An 18,849-nucleotide genomic window follows, 5' to 3' on the forward strand; every position below is an offset into this window, starting at 1 on the left:
GCTTGCACAGAAAGATGCCTCACATTAGATCATGCTTTTGGTTACTGAGTTCTCTTTTCCTTTTTGGCATATCTTTTTGGCACTCTTCCATATACTCGGATTATAAGACTTATTCCCTGCGAGCTCTCTATCAATTCAACTCGTATCTCTCTCGCCCTCGCTCTGTTTGTCTTTTCGGCCTGTAATTCTAGTATGGCAACAAGAGCCAATACCCAGGTGAGCCACAGAGAGTATGTAAAGAAGAGAGTCTTTTATTTGAACCAAACTTCCACTAGGAGAGTTGTGCAAGACCGAAGGTTTGCTGAAAGTTATGGATTCAGATTTTTTACATGGTCTGGATTCTTACCGATGAGTTTACTCAGAAAGCTTGCCGACAGGGTGGCGGGAACTCTATATTTGGGTATGGCACCTGTGAGGTCGAGGCCTTTGCGGAAGGACTCTTCATCTAGAAGATCAATGCCATTCGTGGCTCCTGTTGATTCTCATAGAGAAGAAGCCATTGAAGATTGCATTGAGTTCATCAACTCTTGTTCTCTTTCAAGATCAACTTCTACAGCCAAACATTCTCCTTAGATTTATGATGAATTTCTGTTCCAACTATCGTTCTTATATAAATCAACTCTTAGTTTGTAACAAAAGAAACTCGAAAAACAAAGTTCATGGTATTGTACATAAGTTTGATGCGTAAAATTGGAGAGCTCTGCCTATGCTGCTATGCATATGGTTATTGTTTGTAATTTGGTGTCCTTACGGCATAATGCAAAATTTCCAAGCGTTGCCTGGTGATGCAAACCCGAGAACAGTAACGTTCTAGAATTCATACAGCTGATCCACTTAGTAGAATAAGGCTTGGTTGTTGTTGTTGCTAGCTGATGCAATGAATTAGTCTATTAGATGCTAACAAACTGCTGATTCTTCTAATTTTGACAAATTAAGTCCTTGAAGTAGTTTACAGGAGGTAACAAGATGAACATCGTAGAGGTCAAAATTTTTTGTTAGTGATTCCGTTTAAAGAATAGAGAAAACTTACCATCGGAGCTAAGGTGTCATCGGTGAAAATCAAGTTCGAACGTGCTTCGGAAAACAAAGAGAGGAAGACGATTACAGAAGCTCTAGGGTTTGTGAAGTCATCAAATAAGTACACTAGTCCAGTGACTCTAGTCAGGCCGCTGTCACAAGGGGTGAGACCGTGAGATCCGTGCATTGAGAGTTGCACTTACGCGGGCCAAATGGTATTCAAATACAAGAGGCTTGTTCGCTTGTGAGAGTGGTCTGACCACGTGGTTGGTCAGGCAACCCCACTAAAGTTTATCTCCCAAGGCATTCTACTAATCTTCACCACTTTGGTGGTGTGGGATTAGAATGTTAGGTTTTTTCTGATCACATGGTTTGGAGAGATCTGTCCAAATACCGGATATTGAAGCGGTACTCTACATGTCATAATTGAAGTAGAGAGAGAAAAAAGGCATGTGAAAATCATTTCTCACAGGGAAAACATCAACAGATCAGAACCCCATTTGCCACAATTTATTCTAATTTTCCAAAATATATCATATATATTATCTACCTGCTGATCAAAAATGGATATTAAAATGAAGATCTTTAGATGCGGAGGCAGGTGAAGGATTTAACATGCTTAACATGTTTCACAATGATCAATGAGTACAGAAAGCAAATTAAACACAGAATACTGCCTAAAATGATCAGTCCTTCTTGGCAAAAAGGCCTCCAAAGCCACCCTGCTTCTTCTTCGGCGGCACAACCACAGTGCCCTTGCTGCCGCTGACGGTACCATTCTTGTCCTCAACCTTCTTCAGGATTGGATCAACCTCAAGCAGCTGGTCCTCCTTCGCTAGCCCTCCGAGAATCCAGTCAAACGGACCCTTTTCTTCTTTGCTTCCTCCCTTGGCCGCCGTTGCAGCGTACACTTGGCCGGTTGCTCTGCCAGTCACCACCGGAGGAAAGACCATTGTCAAGGAAGCCATGTTAAGCTTGTTTGAGTCTCTAGAGGAAAATGGTATGAAAGTTTGGAATGGTTGGGAGTGAATAAGAGGAGGGAAGCAAAGTGAGTAGGATAATGTATCCTCACTTTTTTTTTTTTCAGTGAATGTGAGCCGCTGGATGGATTTTGTATGGTGACTTAGATTTGAATGGATGTGTTTGTAGCACAAGCTCTCCACAAGTGTCTTATCCTCATTCCTCTAATATTTTTGGCCAATATTTTTGCTGCTGTCTGTAAATTCTACCAGGAGGCAAAATAAATAAAGGGTATTTTGTAAGATGAGGGATAGTTCTCTGTGACGAGAAATTTTTTATTATAACTGGAATACGGATGGTATACTACATATTTTCATATAAGTGGTGGAAAATTGTAATTTATAAGTTATTAACTTTTTAACACATATATCCTACCATTTGTATAGTGACACGTGATGTACTATCTTATGTTTCAGTTACATTGAAAAACCTCTCTTCAATTACATGGATTTGAATAGGACACGTGGCAGTACCATAACCTGCAGTTAGTGGAGACTAGAGTTTTAAAAGGGGCAAGTGGAGATGGTTAGCCAACTAGGTCTATTGGAGCTAAACGTTTAACAAACTAGGAAAACAATGCCTAAAAAGGATTGGAATTTGTATTCCATATGATTGCTGACATTTTCAAACTAGGAAAACAATGCCTAAAAAGGATTGGAATTTGTATTCCATATGATTGCTGACATTTTTGGCGTTGTTTGATGTCGAAGATTGAATAAAACTGAATGACTTACTAGATTCAATACGTTAAAGAAATAAATGAATGTTAATTTCTAAATCGCTAGATTAGTTAGTTATGAAAAGAAATTTAATTATATTTGGCCTCCCAAGATTTTTATAGAAATTAAAGGGATAAATTTTCTACACAGCTAATTCAATTTTAGCACCAAACAAGACCTTATAATTTGTGGGAGAGACGACGATAACAACAAGAAGAAAAGTGGAAAAGGGGAAAGAGAGGGAAAATTGAATAGAGAAAATGAGAGAATTTTTAAGCTGATCTGATTCTATGCCGATTTTCAAAAATATATATATATATATATATATATATATATATACACATTATATATATATATATATAATGTATTAAACATGTCACGCCTCTGGTCCACATAGGCACTTAGTAACGTGGTATTCTCTTTGGGGCATGCCCCACTCAAAACAAGTCTTACCGATGTAGGTTGCACCTAACTTCACCTTTGCTAACCAAGACGATGTCAGATATCTAGTAACTTGCTAGTGTCCTCGCGCCCGCTCGTATATTGTGCAGCGATACAGATTCCCGTACTCGTATCGTCAAGCATGGGGAACACTTATACAAGGCTATATGGAGATAATTTTACTCATAACCTATTTCAAGTTACTTGAAATGTCACACAGTGGTGAACTCGTTCAACCTTCCCTAGAAGCTGCAGTTAAACAGGCCAAAGTGTCAGAGTAGATTAAACTCGGGTTACGATGATGGCATGCCGAATAACTAGGTGAGAGTCGTGAGACCAAGCTAATAAATAGGCAGTGAAGAGTCATAGCATGCGAAGACGACTTACGTGTAATGGATATACCGCTATAGTAGTGATTGGTGTCAATAATATAGTGTCATATGTAATAAATTTCTGGCCACATGACGTTGTATTATTGACATAAAACGCCACAATGACTATATATCGGTTCTATATAAGTCCGTCTCCTAGCCTGTCATGTGAGTTGAACAATGGGCAATGAAGAAGCCCTTGCCGTGAAGATTAGTGTGAGTGTGCTACCGTCAATTACCTTCCCCGTAGGGAACGGTGTGAATAAGAAAATCATATCCATATGTGTGTAAAACAATGGGCATTGAGGAAGCCCTTGCCGTGTGGATTGGCGTGAGAAAAACCAAAACCAAAAACCAACCAGAACCAGCCCTATTTGACAAAAGTTCACCATGCGTAGAATTTCTTTGACTTGCAGTACAATTTTGCAGTGAAACGTGAGGTTTGGACGAACTACGCAGCATGGATTGGTGCCGATTGTCGTAAAGAATGGGAAAACGTGACCATTTGTTCTATGCAAAGCTCCATCTTTTCTTGAAAGTACTTGTAATATTTCAGATCAAATGAAAGTCAACTGAGCTTCATCTCTTAGGTATCAGCTAGGTGTCTCACTTAGAAAACACAAATGTTTTAGATTTCGTTTTCCCTGTTTTCTAAATCGGGTCAACCGACTCCACCCACCCTTTACTCTCACACTCACAGATATTTGCTGAGCTTGCAAGAATGCCAAGGAAATCAACCATAATTTCCATGCATGTATTTAGATCGATTCTGAGGAAGCTTCTGAATTACTTGCTCTCCTTGATATGCATACATATACAAGAAAGTGTTTTTGAGTATTTTGCAGAACCCTAGTCATTAGGAATTAAATTCATTGCTTGGCAGGAAATAATAAGAATTAAAAGATATATAATTCATCCGTATATATGGTCCCCAACCACCATGGAAAACGGGATAGCCATAACCTTACTTGTGAGCTTACAATTTTCAGCGATTTGGCATGCACATAAGTAGAAGTCTAGAAACCAACTTCTGAGTACATTACCTGATTCTTAAGTAAAAGTTGTCTTCAAAGTAGCGTATAAGTGTCTTTATAGTCATTAGTAAAGGGGTTTGATTAAAAACTTTCTCTCAATCTTTTCCTTTTGGCTTTAATTATTGTAGCAATACAGTCCTTTAACTATAGTATGAGTTGTATTTTTGTCCGTGAATTCGAATATTAGGTTTTACAGTCCTCAATAGTTAGGACTCGTATAATCATAGTGATCATTTTCGTTCACTCTGTTAAATATTTTCTCAAATGCAAGAGCAAACAAGGAAATTCACCTTCCATCTGAAAAAATAAAAAATAAAATAAAAAAAAAAGTATAAAACAACAATCATTTTATGAGTCTGTACACTGGTCTACAAAATGACTCGGTCCCATTCTTGCCATGTCACCATTATGAAGAAAGACTCTTTGATTGGGGACCAAACCTCTCCAGGTGTTGTACGTAGACTACCTCTTCAGGGTGCCCTATTGAGACCCCCAAACCACTTCTTCAAGTGCTCTAAGGACGACCACCTCTCCAGGGTGCTTTACTGAAACCACCAGACCACATCTCTAAGTGCTCTACAGATGACCACCTCTCCAGGTGCTCTACATACGACCACCTCTCCAGTGCTCTATGGAGACCACCTATCCAGGGTGCTCTATTGAGACCACCTCTCCAAGTGCTCTACATATAAACTACCATTGAATGAAGACCCCTTAACCAAGACTAGATATTTGTTAGTCTTTAGACATTAATGAGTGGATAGAGAGAGGCCACATGAATCTGTATGGCGAGACCATCACTTGACCTTCCTTAGGAAGGTGGGTTTGTATGTATAGAGGGAAGAGGGCAGAGGAAATTAGGGGATGGCTGGTTGGATGGAGAAAACCTACTGTTCTTTGGTTTCTCCTTGCCAACTAAAAGCTTTGAGCCATTTCATGGAACATTTGTAACCTCACACAAATATGTATACAGATCTTGTTTATGAGTGAACCACTATCCTCTAAGTTAACTTTCAATTTTGAACATTAACAAAGTCATTAGATAAGATTTGATGGTTAATAATAGGCAAAATGTTATATATGTTCTTTAACCATTGTTAATGTTTTATTAGAACGCTAGCTAGTAAGGCCTTGAACTTTAATTATCTAATTGTGAGGCTGTGAAGAAATGTCTTTTATATATTACAAGTTTATCAAATCTTAAATGTGTTTATGAAGCGTTGGGCTACTTCCTATATTGCTACTTAGTTTTATGGTGGAATTCCTCAACTTCCTTTATAGTATTATAAAAAGTTAACCCACATGTAAAACCTAACAATCACATGTTTGCGTAGATTAGATAACAAAATGAATTGAACAAGTAGTCAAAAGACGCAAATCGGATAGCAAGAACGGAGTTGTTTTATTAGTTTCTTCTTTTCAATTATATCAAACATAGTATATTTCTAGAACCTATTAAGGCCCATTTCATGCCATCATCATCTTTCTAAATTACCCTATGTAAGCATGATCTTTCTAAGCATCATCTTTCTAAATTAAGTAATGACCATATTGTAAGCCAATGCCACGTACAAGGATTGAAAATGATACTAAAATCAATGGTAGCGTACGTTAACATGTCGGCCGGAGGTGGCATTTGCTTATGGCCAGTCACCAAAGCAAACAATAAGACAGTTAAAACCAAGTTAATTAAAACCCTACCTAATTAATCAGTAAATAATCATTTTACTTCGGATAATTAATCTCCACCCTCCCCATAAGCAATTATCTTCCATGCACCTACGCAAACGGCTACAAATTTACAATATAAACCCCTTACATATTTAAAGCTTAGTAATTAGGTTCGATTTGGCAGCGACTTGTACGTATGCCCAAAATTTCCCAACAACTCTTCCTACAAAATTTCCACATTAATATTTATATCAATCTTTATATATATACCCGTCACACTTTTTCTCTTAGTATATACTGCTCGATCGCCCAATTCTATAACCTCAACACTGATATAGCTAGCTAAAATGGAAGCCCTACCGATTCTCTCCGCCCTATTTGCTGCCACATCCGTATACCTCTTCTGGTTCTACCTCTTGGCTAGAAAACTCACCGGCCCGAGCGTCTGGCCAGTTGTGGGCAGCCTTCCGTTTCTCTACTCAAATCGGAAGCAAATCCACGATTGGATCACGAGCAACCTCCGCGCCACCGGCGGCTCCGCCACGTACCAAACATGCACGCTCGCTCTCCCTTTCGTGGCTCGCAAGCAAGGGTTGTACACCGTGACAAGCAACCCTAAAAACATCGAGCATATTCTCCGTACTCGGTTCGATAATTATCCCAAGGGCCCGACGTGGCAGGCAGCTTTTCATGACCTTTTGGGGGAAGGGATATTCAACAGCGACGGAGAGACGTGGCTGATACAGAGGAAGACGGCTGCTTTGGAGTTCACGACGCGGACGTTGAGGCAGGCCATGGCTCGGTGGGTCAACCGGACGATCAGGAACCGGCTTTGGTGCATTTTGGATAAGGCGGCGAGAGATCACATCGCGGTGGACTTGCAGGACCTTTTGCTTCGCTTGACATTCGACAACATTTGTGGACTCACATTCGGTAATGTTCAAAATTAACTCTCAAAATTTATTAAAAATGTAATTTTAAAAAATAAATTAAATTACACTTTTCTCCTCCCTGTTTACCGTAAATATTATCCTGGTCCTTATACTTTTGATATTCAAAATTGTATCTACGTGCTCGACAAATTTATTGAAATGATAAAATTTGGCAAATTAACCAAATGGTCTAAATGTTTCTAACTATAAGATGAGATTGAAAATGTTTAATTTGTCGGGACCAAAATGCAAAATTATTTAAATCTAAGTTCAAAAAGGTAAATTTGTAAAACTGTGCATGGTAGTTATTATAGTAATTACGTGGCGATATTCAAACTAACATTTTCCCACCAGGCAAGGACCCGGAAACGCTGTCGCCGGAGCTATCCGACAACCCATTTGCAAAGGCATTCGACAACGCCACTGAAGCCACCCTCCAGCGCCTCCTCTACCCCGCTTTCCTATGGAGAATCCAGAAGTTCTTCGGTCTCGGAGCCGAGCGACAGCTGGAGAAGAGCCTCAAAATCGTTGGGGACTACATGAACGACGCCGTCGCCGCCCGCAAGTTGACACCGTCCGACGACCTCATCTCCCGCTTCATGAACAAGCGCGACGTCGACGGCAACCCATTCCCAAGCGCCGTCCTCCAGCGCATCGCTCTTAACTTCGTCCTCGCCGGCCGCGACACGTCGTCGGTGGCGCTCAGCTGGTTCTTCCACCTCATCATGGAAAATCCCCACATCGAGGAGAAAATCATCGCCGAGATCTCGACGGTGCTGAAACAGACACGTGGTGATGATCCGCGGCTATGGACGGAGGAGCCGTTGGTGTTCGACGAGGCGGATAAATTGGTTTACTTGAAGGCGGCGCTGGCTGAGACTTTACGACTATACCCCTCCGTGCCGGAGGATTTCAAGTACGTCGTGAAAGACGACGTTCTGCCTGACGGGACTTTCGTGCCGGCCGGTTCGACGGTGACGTATTCGATTTACTCGGTGGGGAGGATGAAGAGCATTTGGGGGGAGGATTGCATGGAGTTTAAACCGGAACGGTGGATGTCGGCCGACGGGAACCGGTTCGAACCGCCCCAGGACGGTTACAAGTTCGTGGCTTTCAATGCTGGACCGAGGACTTGTTTGGGGAAGGACTTGGCTTACCTGCAGATGAAATCGGTGGTTTCTGCCGTGCTTTTGCGTTACCGGCTGTCTCCGGTTCCCGGTTTCCGAGCACAGCAGAAGATGTCGCTCACACTCTTCATGAAGAACGGGCTTCAGGTGCATTTGCATCCACGTAAGCTTGGTGGTGGGCCAGGTTATGTGGCTGCCACCTCAGCATAGGCAGAGGTATTTTCGGGATTGTTGGCATGTGTGGGAAGATATTTTTTAATATACTGAAAACACGGAGCGATATATCATATATTATTTTGCAAGTAGGAAAAGTTTCTTTTCGCTTGTATAATAATGTATGACGTATGTGTTCGTGTTTCAGACACACAAAAAATCTCACAGGGATGGTGAGGATACAGAAGTCATTTAATTTGTTTTACTTTTAAAATGTATACTGTTGTCAAATGTTGTTGGTTTTTATTGGGTGGGTGGGTTAAGTAAAAAAGTGGGTGAGTGAGGGTTGCTCATCTGAGTTGGAAGATTTGATGATGTCTTTATGTTGTTAATTATATTCCATTTCATTTGATGTGCGTTTTTTTAATTAATACTTTTATCAATAAAATATAATTAATACTCTTCAAGCATGTTCTATGTATGTAGTAGCTAAACTAGATTAGCAAATTTTAAATAATTAGCATAACTGTGATATTTTTGTTTGCACAAAGGATACTAGGTAGGGAGAGTCGAACACAAAATCTCAGGTGCAATGATAAATTGATCGTATTACTTTAGTTTTAAGTTTTGATTTATGTCTGAACCTAATCATTCTCTTCTTGTTTTGACAAACATTTATTAAACCTATAATTTTGATATAGTATAACTATGTGTATTACGTGTCAATAATAGTTAATCGGATTGTTGAGTACAAATCTTATAGAAGTGAAACTTGTTTCCGTAAGTGAATATTAACAAAGCAGTTGTAGCTAACCAACTTGTAGGAGAGACACCGAAGTTAGACACTTTTTTCGCGCATTCGGCATTTTTTTTTTTTTTTTTTGGGTGGTTAAATCATTCAACATAATTCGGACATTGTTTTCGAATTCAATCAAACATCAAACGAGCCCATACCAACACACATTTTGATTGAAGTGCTTTTAAGCGCTTTTGGTTAAATTATTTTTGGGTTCTCAAAACACTCGAAATGCTTTATACAAGCAGTGGCGAAACTACGTGAGAGCGAGAAGTGACAGCCGCCACTCCCCTCACCGGAAAACACGCTAGGAGCGCTGATTCAGCCCCTCCGCTCTCGTCGAAATTCATGGCACTTGTAAAAATTGGTTTGGGTCGATGCACCGCCTTGGTCGAATTTGCAGAGGAAGGGCAATAGTTTGGTTGGATTTGCGAAGAATGTGGCTTTAGGATCTTGCTCGTCACCACAAACATCACCAGGTTAAGATGAAATGGCGAATTGATGATGACTGGTCACAATCATCGTCGTAGTCCATAATGGAGGACAACGGTCGCAGTCTCTATAGAAAAAAGCGATTGGTGGGTCGCAGGAAATAGGGATTAGGTCACCGGGAAGAGAGGAGTTGCGGGTGCATCACCGTAGATGAGAGGGGATTCAGTGTTCGATGAGGGAGACGAAGAATGTTTGGTTTGCAGAATAAGGGATCTTTGGTTGTATGGTTAGGGACTTGAAAATGGACATGTGTCTTTATTTTATTGGTCTATTAGAAGGTCAGTAAATGTCAGTACCAAGTATTATTCTTTTTTGTGGTTTATTAACCCATTTCTCTCCTTTTTATTTTTTATTTTTTTATTTTTTATTCTTGTATGTATTTTTATTTTGTCTTTTAAGATTCCCAACGTATTTATTTTAAACTCTCATATTATTTATAAATATTGTATTAATTTTTAAAAACAATGTAAATATAGTTTAATGCTTATTTTATGATAATTTAAAGGGAACTTTAACAAAAAAACTCCAGGTACTATTTACTTTAACGAAAAATTACATTTTTACACTAAAAAGTCAATCCTGGTACTATTCACTTTAACATTTATTTTGTCCTTATCGTTAAAACTCAAAATTTTCAAAACATTTTCATTAGTTTTCCTTAATTTAAATCCATCTAGGCTCCTGCCTAAATCTCACTGACGCACCTAGCTGCTAGGTCCCAATCCGTTTTTAGACTAGTGCCTAACATTTTTTAGGATCTAATCCCAGCCAATTTAAGCTTCTTACATTGGCTCTGAAATTATTGCTTACAACCGCTTTGGTGGAGAGACTATTTTCTGCTATGAATATTGATTCAAAACTTTGCACTCTCCAATATAAAAGCAATCGCTTCGATTGAACCTTGTATTCTTTTTAATTTCGCCCCTCCCCTCGGCAAATCATGGCTTCGCCACTGTATGCAAGAAACACCATTGCAGGAAGCACTTTAAGTGTTTTTTTTAGGATTCACTTGTATTTTTCCTAAGGACTGGTTCCAAAAGTACTTATGAAGAAAGTGCTTTCAACAATTTTACAAGCACATTCAAACTTCAATGTCTAAGAATGAAGCCTAGTAGTTAAAAAAAGGGTATATTAATGGGAAATGCATGTACATACAAATTACAATATACAACATTTACAGAAAATGGCTGTGTTGGGGGTTCATTTAATTTTACCATATATTCAGCATTCATGAAAATTTTGTATGAAATGCAGCCGGTTTATGAAACTTCAAATGTTGCAGGGAAGAACTAGCTAGCACCTCACTCTTTCGATTTCAAGCTTCCAGATTGACGTCAAAATCTTTGTAACATTCTTCTGCAAGTCCAAGACTATCAATAAAATGATACTGCTTTCCTTCCAACTTCAATTTCTTGGCATTTTTGCTACCTCTTTCCTCCAATATAACTCTGAACTATAAAAGCTCAGGAATGAAGTGCCGGCGATTATTAAGAATCAAGTTATCTGTGAACTAATCTATGATCTTTTCGCCAGTTGAGAACAGATTCCAAACAACAGTTCCGACCAGGTAAAGGCCTACCGAAACCTTGAATACATCATCCCAAGAACCTGAAAAATATCAAAGCGGAGAGGGAGGGGTGTTGGAATCAGCTTGTTGCCAATGGATTACAACTTGATGTCATGATTTGATGTCCCCAAGGCCAACAAATTCGGGCAATTTGATTTCCGCTAACGCGTGAAATGCAAACTAAAATTTGCAATAAATGGAGACTGACCGTGTTGTAAAATGTAACCAGTGGATGCCGTTCCAAAGACACCTGCCAGCACTCCGGCTGTGTTTGACATACCAAGCAATACCCCCTGAGAAACAGTTGGAACAAAGATCATTAGAACCACAGTTTTCTCCTACTCTTCACTCTTGAGATACAATAATACAATACTACAAATCCAAATAGCACACAATTGCCAATTGACTGATAGGCTTATGTTGGAACTCGGTAGATGTTTGATTTATGGTTCTAACAGACAGTAGAAACTGGCACGGGCAAGACAAAACCAGAAACTAAACCAATACTTACAGAATATCGTGGAGCGATATCTTGATGGTTTGAATATAGACCAGATTGCGAGAATGCATCAGTTCCCTATTTAAGCAAAAGAAACAAAACAAGATAAGGCACACGATAGCTAATTATTGAATGAACAACAAAAATATTAAGCAATTGTACCAAGCTTTGAAACGAAGCATACCTGACTGCATGCCATGCATAGAACAGCCATTGCAGGAGAATTAATATGGCTCAACTGTGTTAGGAAGAAAGCAGGGCCTAGAAACCCAATTGTTTGCATAATCTGCGATGGATGATATAGATTAGTAACGCGACAGCTGAACTAGAAAATGTGATTTCTATCTCGGAAAACTGTTCCCCAAATAATATTTGGTTTAGATTAAAAAAGATGATGAAATATGATACCTTCCGAACCCTTGTCACAGAGAAGCCCTTGCTGACAAGAGTGTCTGCAATCCACCCTCCAAGATTTGCAGAAAATGCCATTGTTAGCCAGGGCAGGACGCAGAATAGCCCTGATTCGGTAAGATTGAACTTCAGTACCTAATGGTTGGATCAATGGTAAAATCAGAATTCAACTTGCAATTTCAGGCCTGATTGAACACTTTGCCACTTATGCAGCAACAAGCATTAACCAATTTTGTAGTACCGTCTACTTTGGCAAAGCCACAAGATAGTTAATTTTTATACTAGAAGGAAAACTATGCGGCATGAAACTAGGGTAACAAATGCAAGAAATGATGACTTACTTGGTTATAGTAAGTTGGCATCCATGTGAGAAGAATAAATGTTCCCCAATTGTGGCAGAAGTGAGACACTATCAGGGCCCAAACAGGTGCTTTGGACAAAATTAATTTCCAAGGAATCTGTTTAACAGGTTCCTTGGAAATACTACTTGCAAGAATAAGCTTCTTCTCCGCTGGTCGCAGCTCAGGATCCTCGAGAGGTGAACTGTGTGCCTACATTAACAGCCCCATGAAAAAAAAAAAAATCAAATATAGAACTTATACATCAGTAAAGAAAAAAAAATTAAGGACATTGCTTATAAATACCAAACTTATAGCGAAAAGTTGTACCTTAGGTTGCAAGTAACATGTTTCCTGAAAAAGAAATACTAATCTGAGAGGGGGTAAAAGTCACTCACCTTACTTAGCCATAGAGCGAACCAGACCGTCCCCAGAGAACCAAAGGAGTAAAAGACTGATGGCCATCCAAACTGATGTATTAGAAATGGTGAAAAAGCCAAGCCGGTGACTGATCCAAGATACATTCCACTGTAAACCAGAGCCAAAGATCTACTTCTCTCTGCTACAGGAATCCATTTCGACAGTATATTATTCATTGCAGGCATAGCAACACCCTGAAAAGAAAAGCAGACTAAGTGAATAGTAATTAGTAAAAGTTAACGAATAACCATAGTGATTAGTATTATCAAAAGTTGACAAATAATCATAGTAACTAGTGATCGATAAACAACCTATTTCCTACAGATTACTGATAAATTATAGAAGACCAACCTCACCAATCCCCATGAATGCACGAACAACGAGTAGGAAAGGCAATCCAACTTTAGCGGCAACAGGAGTGAGAATAGTAGCAATGGACCACCAAATGACTCCAAATGCCAATACTTGCTTCCCACCTACTGTGTCTGCCCATATTCCACCAGCAATCTGCCACTCACAGTCATAAGTTAACCGAAAAAAAAAAAAGGATAAAACATCAAGTGTTAACTCCCGAGGGAGGGCGTACTATAGATTAGATTACGATAAGTCCAGAATCTGATTCCCTCTAACGTAACTAAAAGAAAAACCAAAAAGTTTCTCACAAGCTATACTTTTGAATCTTTGATGGAACATCAGGAATGTGTCATCGATGTTACAGGACAAAAGGGCAATGGGCTTAAGTTTGTTTGAAAACACGATATTCTGAACCAGTCTAATCTACGAAAAAATGGATTTGACAAACTCTAGTAAACTCGGTTGACCCAATCACATACAAACTTAAAAAATGTGATGTAATTACTAACTACAAGAAGTGCATAAATGTAATTAACCTGAGTTAGGAGGTATCCCCAGAAGAAAGAAGACTGTATCAAACCAACTGTTGCTGGGTTCCAATTGTACTCTGCTGACATGGGTAGAATTGCAATGCTCATATTTACCTGCCACAGTTCACAAAAAATAACTTTTTACTGCTGTAATTAACTTCCACCTTCCATTTTTAATTACCATTTCCAAATTGCATAACCATTAAAGCTTCAAGCTTACTCTGTCCATGTTGCAGAGAAGGAAAGCCGAAAAGCACAAAACGACAATGACCCATCGTTTCGGAAAATCTTGTAACCACGAAACCTCCGCCGCGGACTCCACCTCCAAATCCTCCTTCCTCGAAACGACATCGTCCAACCCCTTCTCGAACTTATCCACCGATTTAACATCCGCAAACACTTTCCCGCTCCTCCGGTTACCACCGCCGCCGCGCGAAACGCGTGCGAAACAGCAGTACTGCTCACGGTTCCGAATCCACACGCGTAACCGAAACGGCGGTTGGTGTCTCGGGTGATCGGCGCCGAAACTTCTCTTGGTGGCCGAAATATCGGGCAGGACGATGTTGGGTTTCGGAGAGAAGGAGTAAAGAAGCGCTCTGGGGTTCATGGTTTCCAGAGCATGAAACGACTCACCGAGTCGCTGAGTCAGTGTACCGAGTTCCCAGCTTCGCAGGGAGCTAGACGCATACTATAAGGTCGGGGGAAGATTTTTGGAGAGAGGAACTGTGGAAGGATATTTATCTGCACTGGCTGTGGTTAGAACACGTGGCGGTTGCACAGAAGGGATTTGGATTGTTAGGGGTAAGGGTAGGAGGCGGACGGTTTTTTTCCGCTTTGTTTTGGGTTGGCGGGTAGTTAACTGTAAATTGAATTCCAATTGTTATTTAATGCTTCTGCAAAATGGACTGGGCTGTGCCAATTGAAAAGGTTTAGGCTTGGGCTTCTATTTCAAAACTAAAGGGGCTGCTCTTATGAGGACTAGAAAAATGTTTTATTTTTGTTTTTATTTACGATTAATCGTGTTTCTAACTTAAGAATGTTCATGGGTTATAGAAGCGTATTTTGGAGAACCACATGTCATATGCTTATTTAAAAAGAATTTTCAAGTGGATTTTTTGTAAAACAATTGAATTTTTAATAAATCTATTCCCATATGTGGTATGATATTTTTTTTACATAATGTGTATAAACAGAGAAATGAATATATCTAACAATATGCAAGATTCTCTTACCGTGACTCCAAAATCAGTCCAATCTTTTTTTCATGAATGATCTTAATTGGATTTTTTCTCTAAGTGTCCCTCTAAAATAACTATGATAACACTTGTGTCCCAATGAAATTTGTTCTCTTGGGTCACTCACCCATCATACCTTGCACAAGAAAATGCCTAAACTGCACATAATGTCCACAGTTCTTTCAGATGCTCAAGCTGAAAACAAGCCTGATGGACTTGAATTGTCTGCCCTCCCCATCCCATACCCTTCCCATCCCCACCTATTTATGTGGTCACGGTTAAACCATGTCAACATTTTATATTTCCATTGTTTTTTGTCTTATTATTTCTATAAAAAAAAAAAAATCAATATAAAATGTAGACGTGGCTTAACCGTGACCACAGAAATAAGAGAATATGAGATAGGGAGGGCAGACAATCCAGGTCCAAGGAGGATATAAGTGACGCGACAGTGATTTGGAACGTGGACCAGAGCTGACCGGATTGCACACCGGTTTTTTTTATGTCTTTTAATCTTTAAATTTTATGTTTTATTTTTTATTTAGTTTTACAAGGGACAGTACTACTTTAATTTACACTAGTTGGAGGGACACGATGAGGAGGTAGATTTGAATTTGAAATGTGGTGCGCTTAAAAGAACTGTCCTGATCAAGGGATAATTTTACCACTTGCCTAATTTTCTTTAATCTAAATACAGTTAAGAGTGTAATCAAGTTAAGATTGAATATATTTTCAAGAGAGCTCATGCACGTAAAAGGAATTTGCTTTACTCTCACATTCAAGTTTATGCAATATAATATTTTAAGTTTTCCTCAGCTGACTTGATAAGTCCATGGTAACTTCATAAGAATTGGATCTCAAGGATCAAATGAGTTTATGTGCCTCTATGTACAAATCTTTTGGTAGGTGTTCTTAACAGATCGAACATTTAGGATTTAAGATCTGTTCAATTCTTTCGGCCTGATAATGATACCTTTAATGATAAGCCCACTTTTGGAGGGCTTGTCATGAATATAAAGATCAAAGATCACTTCTCCAGTTTCTCCTGCCATGGACTGAAAGCTGCCACCGTTAAGCTCCATACAGTCCTCTCGGCTTCTCGAGGAGACTATATCGGCGCTTCTTTTCTGTTCCGCCCTGCCCTGGGAGATTGATTTTGAGTGTAACAGGGAGTTCCCATCCGGATGCTCCATTTGTTAATTTAACTATGTAGGCAATCTCATAAACAACTCCTGATGAGAGCGCTGACATTTTGAACCGTCCTCGGACATCTAGGTCGCGTACGCCCCGTTAGTTTGGCTACCTCAATGTCATCCCTGTGAATCAAGGACGTAAAAATTCTCTTTTTCAAATTGAAAACTGTAGGCGTCTAGAAGACATGAGTTAAATTCCGCTTGAGAAATTCGCCATACCCGGTCTCTTTATAACAATTCCAAAAACTGTATGGAGGACCCTCCAAGTGATAGCTAAAGACCTTGCGTATAACTGTTGGATAATGGCCAAATGTTTCCATGTTTTGTGGCTTTTTCAAAGCCATGTTTTGTGGTTTTTTTCAAAGTCATGTTTTGTGGTTTTTTCAAAGCCATGTTTTGTGGGAGAATGCTTGGATTAAGAAAAGCATAAAAAGAGAGCATTTGGCAAAACAAGGATACGGATGAGAGAAGGAAAGCATCCAAAAGAGATGGTGTGAGCATTTGGCTCTACCATGGGCATGGGTGAGAGAAATCAAGAGAGCTAGAGTGAAAGATCTCTTGTGAAAGAACTCTTGGGGTAGAGTGAGGCTCTTGGGAAAATTCTGTGAGTGGGTGTACAAGGGATATGGGATTGGGTTATGTCGATTTAACTCATGTGTAACTTGTACTGTTTTTCTCATAGTGAAGAGCAATATCTCTCCGAGGACGTAGGCAGGTTTTTGCCGAACCTCGTAAATTTCTCGGTGTCTTTATTTCTTGTATTTTATTTTGTTCAACTGTGTGTGATTTTGGTGAGGTTGTAATCTGAATCTCGGTTCCGCACTAACGAACGGGCCAAGGCACAACAATTGGTATCAGAGCATCGTTGGGGGCTTTGGTTCGTTGGAGGTCCAGATTTGTTGTTCACCATGGAATTTTCAGTTGAGCAGTTTAAAGGAAGAGGCGGTTTTGCTCTTGGTAAAGGAGAGTAATGGAAGCCTGAAGAAATGGAAGCCGTGTTTAGGGATGCTTGGATCAACAGCGAAAGTTGATGTTGAGGAAAAAGACAAAGGCCTCTTTCTTCTTACCTCACTTTCAGATTTGTACGAGAACCTTGTAAAACTTTACTGTAAGGAAAGAAACAGTAAGTTTGGAGCAGGTGCAAGCTTCTTTGGTGTGGAATGATACACACAAGAGACCATGGATGATGGTGGGCACAAGACTGCTTAAGCTATTCAAGGTTGAAATCGTGAAAGAAAATTGGAAAGAGGATCTGAGAGAGACAGCAGGTTCGGATCCAGTTCCGGAGGCAAGGGTCCACAGTGCTACGGGTGCAAGGCCGGGTTAGCAAGTTTGTGGTGGAAGACTTTGAGTATGCCCTCTAGGTACTCGAAGCAACACTTCTCCTGGTGATGTTTAGTCTCAAGTGTTGCAGGGGTTTTGCAGCAGGTGGAGCTATGGGATTCACAGGTGATGAGAAGGTCCTGAGGTAGGAGGAAGTGTGGGAATTTTGTCTGGCTCGATGGGTTGTTGCTGGAAATAGGCGCGCTGACGAGTTTCCAGGTTGCAGACAATGAAGAGGAGGAAAACCTGCTGGAGGAGACGAGGATGTGTTGAGATCCTGTCTGAAGCTAAATGGTGATTTTTTGGCTTGCAGCAGCTGCACATGCATTGGCAGTAACTGAATCGGAACAGGACCAACGAGGTTGATTCAGAGTGTGCATGCTGGTACGTAAGGCCAATGGACTTTGGTACAATTTGGCCAAGGTGGAGATTGTTGGATAATGGCCAAATGTTTCCATGTTTTGTGGCTTTTTCAAAGCCATGTTTTGTGGTTTTTTTCAAAGCCATGTTTTGTGGTTTTTTCAAAACCATGTTTTGTGGGAGAAGGCTTGGATTAAGAAAAACATAAAAAGAGAGCATTTGGCAAAACAAGGATACGGATGAGAGAAGGAAAGCATCCAAAAGAGATGGTGTGAGCATTTGGCTCTACCATGGGCATGGGTGAGAGAAATCAAGAGAGCTAGAGTGAAAGATCTCTTGTGAAAGAACTCTTGGGGTAGAGTGAGGCTCTTGGGAAAATTCTGTGAGTGGGTGTACAAGGGATATAGGATTGGGTTATGTCGATTTAACTCATGTGTAACTTGTACTGTTTTTCTCATAGTAAAGAGCAATATCTCTCCGAGGACGTAGGCAGGTTTTTGCCGAACCTCGTAAATTTCTCGATGTCTTTATTTCTCGTATTTTAAACTATTCAACTGTGGGTTTGTATGTTGGTGAAGATAATCAGCCAAGGCACAACAATAACATCATGCATTTGTAGCCGGAGTGCTACATCAGTCTAGCATTTATGTTAATATAGATACATACATAAAATCTGTGCCGAATGCCGCCGGCGCGGAATGTCATTTTAGTATTCATTCTCCCCTATGCGTACATATATACAAAAACTAATAATCATAAAGTGTGGACCTCCGGAGTAATAGTTTATTTTCTTTTGATATGTTTTAGCTTTAATTTTTTCATCTTTGTATGACTCATCTTGATCTA

General features: G+C 39.9%; 3 protein-coding genes across 3 annotated transcripts; 1 reads left to right on the forward strand and 2 right to left on the reverse strand.

Annotated features, from left to right (window-relative positions):
• Window positions 1–1,503: 1,503 nt before the first annotated feature.
• Window positions 1,504–2,100, reverse strand: LOC137742290 (uncharacterized). Its single transcript, XM_068482120.1, has one exon. The coding sequence runs from the start codon at window positions 1,983–1,985 to the stop codon at window positions 1,704–1,706; it is 282 nt and encodes a 93-aa protein (XP_068338221.1). The 5' UTR covers window positions 1,986–2,100; the 3' UTR covers window positions 1,504–1,703.
• A 4,478-nt stretch (window positions 2,101–6,578) lies between these two features.
• LOC137743549 (cytochrome P450 86A1-like) lies at window positions 6,579–8,947 on the forward strand. Its single transcript, XM_068483466.1, has 2 exons — window positions 6,579–7,206; window positions 7,560–8,947. The coding sequence occupies exons 1-2, from the start codon at window positions 6,621–6,623 to the stop codon at window positions 8,540–8,542; spliced, it is 1,569 nt and encodes a 522-aa protein (XP_068339567.1). The 5' UTR covers window positions 6,579–6,620; the 3' UTR covers window positions 8,543–8,947.
• Window positions 8,948–10,772: 1,825 nt separating this feature from the next.
• On the reverse strand, window positions 10,773–14,608 carry LOC137742402 (sodium-dependent phosphate transport protein 1, chloroplastic-like). Its single transcript, XM_068482261.1, has 10 exons — window positions 14,113–14,608; window positions 13,899–14,006; window positions 13,360–13,515; window positions 12,987–13,202; window positions 12,592–12,801; window positions 12,248–12,385; window positions 12,024–12,125; window positions 11,852–11,917; window positions 11,549–11,633; window positions 10,773–11,381 (listed from the first exon to the last, which is right to left on the reverse strand). The coding sequence occupies exons 1-10, from the start codon at window positions 14,497–14,499 to the stop codon at window positions 11,284–11,286; spliced, it is 1,566 nt and encodes a 521-aa protein (XP_068338362.1). The 5' UTR covers window positions 14,500–14,608; the 3' UTR covers window positions 10,773–11,283.
• Between the last annotated feature and the right edge of the window lie 4,241 nt (window positions 14,609–18,849).

The sequence above is a fragment of the Pyrus communis genome, chromosome 8 (genome assembly GCF_963583255.1).
Source record: "Pyrus communis chromosome 8, drPyrComm1.1, whole genome shotgun sequence".
NCBI classification, from domain to species: domain Eukaryota; kingdom Viridiplantae; phylum Streptophyta; class Magnoliopsida; order Rosales; family Rosaceae; genus Pyrus; species Pyrus communis.